At 29.0% G+C, this 6,161-nt stretch overlaps 1 protein-coding gene across 1 annotated transcript in view; it reads right to left on the bottom strand.

Moving 5' to 3' along the window:
- Window positions 1-2,823: 2,823 nt before the first annotated feature.
- Window positions 2,824-6,161, bottom strand: part of LOC113388361 — a gene marked incomplete in the record, with an annotated part of 523,664 nt that continues 520,326 nt past the window's right edge. The window contains 2 exon segments of the mRNA XM_026625747.1: window positions 2,824-2,838; window positions 3,103-3,740. Of these exon segments, the coding sequence (XP_026481532.1) occupies window positions 2,824-2,838; window positions 3,103-3,740 (653 nt within the window).

Below are 6,161 nucleotides of genomic sequence, written 5' to 3'. Positions count from 1 at the left end.
AAATGCAAAAAATTTCATTTTTTATTTTTGACCGTTCATTGTAACTTTTCATATGAAAAGTTAATAATCAATAATGAATAAAAACTGGCCAATGAATAATTAATAACAATTGATTCAAAAATAATTAAATTTATACTATGAATACCAAAAATTTCATCATTTTTATGATGATCATTTGATGTTTATGAATTTCATTGTAAAATTTCTTGGAATTTAAAAAAAAAACGACTTTTTGATAACTTTGAAATTTTTGAAGAAAAAATATTTTTTGAAATAACGTAATTTTAAATTTTTTTATATCTTTTAAAAATTTTGAAATAATTTAATTTAATCGATTTTTTCCAACTTCTGGAATTTTTTGAAAATGTAAGATTTTGAAAAACAAAAATCAAAAATGTGCTTTTTTGCAAGGTTCGAGTTTTTTTCATTCACCAATTATACAAGTTATTTGAATGATTTTTCATAACCATAACTCCGCAATAGCTAGACCTGCCTTTTGCAAAAACTACTCTGTTTGCCAATGCGGACCAAATATTTTTTGAATCTTACAAATCAGTTGTCCCATATTTCGCAAATGTCGTGGACAATAATTATCTTTATATTCATTCATTGATCCTTATAAATTTGAATCTGCATCAATATGAATCAATCGTTTTTGAATCATTAAAATCAGTTAATCCGATTATGTTGTACCCGAACATAAATACATACACAAAGATATACATTTATTTTTTCTAAGGTACTCTAGAATTTTCAAAAATCTGTGAAAAAAAAACTAATAGGAAATTTTTCATTGACGATTTTTTCAAGTTACTATACTCACCCTGAGGAATGTAAATATTAAAAAAAACATTTATCTAACTTTTTTGGCACTTTGTGGACATAATTTTAAAGTTACAGTATTTTCGACAGAAAGCTTGTCTTGTGCTATTTCAACAATAAAAAAGTAACAATTCATTTATTTAAAAACATTTATAAATTGAACAGTATTCGGCCTTTGATAACGATTAAAATTCTATTTTTTCAGCAATAAAAATTTCATGAACTATGACATTTATCTTAATAGATATTATTTTTTACTAGCACTACGCTAATTTGAATTAACGATCGCATATGTGGCTTCTCGTATGAGAACCATTAATGAAATTCATGAGTACGTGCGTTCGTTCCGTTCGTTCGTTCGCCAGTATTCTAGAAATAGAGAACTATGCAGGAATTCTCCACTAACATATGAATTTTTATATCGGAATTCAAATTTCTTGCTCTTGCTCAGATCATATTCGTTATTGCCTGATCATTACATTATATTTTGAAAAGTTTTCGCTGTCTAATTAATTTTAGAAGAATTTGTGATTGAAGTTATTCACGTTCTTTTGTTAACTGAAAATATTTTATATGTCACTTTTTTGCACAGAGCTTCAATTATGAACATTACATATATTAGGAGAAATACGGAAAAAACGACACAGTGACCATATTTAAAAATTGGCTATTTTATTAATCAGTTTAAACGTGTGCTACTACAAAGAAGACAGTTTTAACTTCCAGTAGGGTAAGTTATTGTATTCGTCCAAAAATCGAAATACAGAGATGTGCTGATTAGTTTTTGGCAAAGGCAGGTCCAGCAGTTATGGAGAGAAAGAGCAAAGAGTGCAGGAAATAGAAATCGAGTTTGTGAGAGAACGGAGCATCCGATTTGAATGATCTTAAATACATTCAATTAGTAATGATTGGGAGAAGTGGTTATTAGTTTTTCGCAAAGGCAGGCCCAGCCATTTTGAAGATACGGAGCTAAATGTACAAAAAATGGCAGTTTTTGAGAGAACTAAGCGTCCGATTTAATTGATTCAAAGAACTTTCTGCTTGCCTTAACAAAATAATTGGTTTTGGAAAAAAAATTTGTTTCATTTTTTTTTTAATTTTTTGTATATCGAAAATAATTCAGATTTAATTTTTAATTTTGACTATAGTTCTAATATACTTTACAAATAATTTCAACTTTGCAATTCAGTTTATACAATTCTTATAAATATTAGACAATGTTACAATATTTATAATAATCTATTTGAAAACATTCAGTATTCTTCGAACATTTCGTTACGGTACGGGAAGTTCCAGCAATTTGCCTTAAGGCACGATGCCACACACCCCACTAGTTTTAAGTTCGAGGTCAACTATTTTTATTTTATTTTTTTTAATACGGGATTGGCAAAGTACAACACTTTTGTTTTTAAAATACTTTTAAATATTTATTTTTATCGAGAATTGTCTATTTTTCAAATTTTGAGACTATTTTTTTCATTTCAATTTTCTATAATTTAAAATTGAAAAAAAACATAGAACATCTTTTACATAAAACAGCCTTTTAATTTTTACCAAGAGCTTTTCACTCCTATTTTTTTAAATTTTGGAATCAAGTTTTTTTTAATTGTAAATTGACCTATTATGTGATTTAATTTCAGTTGAGATTCTTTTGAATTTATGAAAATGCTTGAAGGTTTAAAAAAAAATTATTGAGAGTTGTCCAACGCTAACACTTTATTAAATTCTGGAATACATTTTCTTTTAATTTTGACTTTTAACTTTAAAAAATGCATACAATTCTAAATTTTCACCCTCTTTTCACCAATCTTTATTTCGTAATAGATATTTTAGTAATCGAATAATTTTTCTCCAAGCTTTCTGTCAGTGAGTATTTTTTACGGAATTTTGAATTATATTTCCAGATTTTATGGTAAAATAAATTTTACTTAAAAAAAACAATTTATTTTTATCAAGGGTAAATCCTCGATCCAAAAAAATAGTGAAATTTAATACTAAAATCTAAAGAGACAACAGCTTTTAAGATGAAACTAGGTATTGTATAAATTTATAGCAAAGCTGTAAAATTTTCCACTCTCTCGTACTTTCCACAAATATAGTTATGTATATATAAGGTTAGGTAAGGTTGTCAAATATCTCCCTTCCGCCTTTTTGTATTATAAACCAAGAGCAAAAAAGCGGAAGGGAGATATTTGACAACCTGTATATTATATATATATATATATATATATATATATATATATATATATATGTATAAATATTGCATAAAAAATTACTCACAGTATTTTCTCCAACATCGTTCACCTCACAGTGAATTTGCGCAGTGGATCCAGTTTGCGCCAAAACCACCGTGCAATTCTCACTCACAAACATATTTTCTTTAATTTTTCTCTCCTGTTCGATTCTTTCCAAAACCGAATTAGCACTGGCACTTTTCCCAAACTTATTCACACTAACAAATTCACCATTTTTCCCATCTCCAAAAACAGTCTTATTATTATTCACAAACAGCTGATCAAAATCCTGTTCACTGGGAATCAGACTGACATCAACGTGTTGATGTTTTACCAGTTTATCTAAATTATCTGAAGACTTTTGGAGTTCACCCTGGTTTATGTTGATGATTTCCAAATTTTGGTATTTTCGAGGAACTTTGTCCAGTTTTCTCGAAATTTCTTCGAGTTCCATCTCGGGTGATTTATGTTTACCATTTTTGTGATGGTGTTTGCTATGGTGCTGATTTGATGTCTTGTTTTTCTTCTGGTTTGTGGCAAGGGCTTTTTGCTCCAGAGTTTGTAGTAATTGATTTTCGAATAAGGGACTTCTCGTAGAATGTGGATGGTGTCTTGATTTTGTGGAATGGTGTTTGCTGGCTGTAATGATGGTTGTTGAGTTGTGGGATCTCGTTCTTCGACGACCTGAAAAAAAATGCAATTATAATATATAAATACAATTTGTCTACTACTACACATTACACACATCAGCATCAAATCAACAAAACCCACATCCATACTAAGAAATTTAATACAAAAAATCGATTCAGAATTCCATCACCATCTTCACATCTGAACGAAATATCATGTTCGCATCTAGTTTTGTTTACCGAATCGTCGGACTGATTTTAATTCAATTATCTATATGTATAATAGCTTGAAATAACATCCAGCTTCAGACTGGCAGCCAAATAATGACAGAATTTCGAATCTCACTTCGATATCATCAGACTTTGTGTATGTTTCTGTCTGCCTTGTTTTCAAATAATTGAGTTATTCCGAGAATAATTGATTGGTCTTGATAAAGGAATGTTTGTTGATAGAATTTTTATCGTTTTGATTATTGGAAATATCTTTCAAGAATCGAAAATCATTGATAAAAAGTAGAGAGAGAGTGGTACAGTTAAGGAGGAAGAATTGTGTTTATTTTATTTGCAAAATAAAATAATTTTGATAGGTAGACAGGTAAAAAAAAAGATTTTTTAAAATTTAACCATGTGGACAGATAAGCAAGTAGACGGGTAGATAGATAGGTAGATAGGTAAATGTAAAGAAGTAGGTATATGGGCAGAGAAACAGACTGGTAGGCAGGTAAATCAATGGATACTTAGGAATTTAAAAAGCTAGACAGGTTGATGAACAGAGGGATAATCATACAGGTAAACAGGTAAATAAGTAAAAAAATTGTAAGGTTTGTAATTAGGCAAATAGACAGGTAAACAGGTGGAGAGGTAGACAAGTCGACAGGTGGACAAGTGGACAGGTAGATTAGTAGACAGGTATTAAGGTAGATCATATGAAACTCAAATTAGAGTTAATTAAATCGATTGTTCAAAAATATCGGGATGTTTATACAACTTGCCTCAAAGCAAAATGCCACTTACACCTAAATTCCTCATAAATTCATAAAACACATTCTCAAATTATCGACTCTTTATTTATAAAAAATCTTGTAGAAAATAAACTAATTCTTCAATTTATCTAATGTTATTCAAAGTGTATCAATATTTAATTTTATTAAATAAAATAATTTTTAACTTCCCGTAGGGCTAGTTATAGTAATCGCAAAAAAATCGAAAATTAAAATTTTTATATTTCTTTACGTTTCAGAAGTTTCTGAACATTTTGGCATACCTTAGACAAAATTGATGTATGTGTGTGTGCGGGGGCACAAATTTTCGTCGACGATTTCGGGAACACCGATCATCCGATTTGAATAATTCAAAAAACATTAGATTGGTGTTGATAAGGAGACGTGCTGATTGGTTTTTGGCGAGGGCAAGTCTAGCCGTTTCGCAGATAAGATAGGTAAAAAATGCCAAAAACGGTAAATCAGTGGTAAATTGTAATTAGGAATAGTTATTAATAAACTATTTTTCTAGATTATAGTCAATTGAACAACTGTGTATATTTCATTCTGTTATTTATATTTTCCACTTTTTATAAAAATGTGTACATCATTTTAAAAACACCAATACATAATTGTCTCTTTAATCTATTTTTTCTCTGTTTTTCCTTCTGGATATCAAAGAATATAATCAAACGGTTGCACATATATAATTATAAATATGATTTATATACAAAGTAAAGGCAAACTCTCAAGAGAAGAGAAGATTTGAAGCTAACGAAGTGTTTGCTCGTAAAATTTTAGCCTCTGTTCATTCGAGATGCGTCTAGACGGGATATTTCAGAAATTGTAATACGAAGTGTCTATTATTATTCGATGACAAGGAACTTTCGACCTTTGTCTAAACTGAAATTCATTAAGAAGTAGACAGTATTTTGAAAAAAAGACATATTTTTAACCAGCATGTAGGACGGATTTGCAATCGGACATTCTAATCTAGAGAAGAATCTATTGAGTCACGATGTTGGTCCGTAATAGATTCATAAACTACTGAACCGATTTTGATTTTGATTAGAGCGCTATGTGCACTTATAACCTGATTAGATTATAGGCAAGATAAAAATCACAGTCTTGCATTTTAGAAATTTCAATCAATTTTGACAGTTAGTTAATTTTAGAAAACAAAATACTGTAAAGTGACAGTGGTCAAGGTTTCTGAAAATTTCGATTTATTTCGTTAAATTGATCTTTGATTTACATTCGATTTAATTATTGTGTTCATACAGATACAACAAGTGTACGAAGATATTATAAATAACAATTCATAGTCAAACAATTGCATTAGTTATGAATCAGAAAAAGATAGTGATAGTTTAAAAGAGTATTTTTGACAAATTAAAATTAAGCTATTTTTTTCAAATATAGCTAATAACGTTATGTGATAAATAAATTATTATTAGAGTTAGTGGTGCATATCATCATGCCATAAGGCAAATTTC

Source organism: Ctenocephalides felis, unplaced genomic scaffold (genome assembly GCF_003426905.1).
Source record: "Ctenocephalides felis isolate EL2017-DRISC unplaced genomic scaffold, ASM342690v1 CF-g0.4_SCAFFOLD_03572, whole genome shotgun sequence".
Taxonomy (NCBI): Eukaryota; Metazoa; Arthropoda; class Insecta; order Siphonaptera; family Pulicidae; genus Ctenocephalides; species Ctenocephalides felis.
This window is presented reverse-complemented; position numbering and strand designations above follow the sequence as displayed.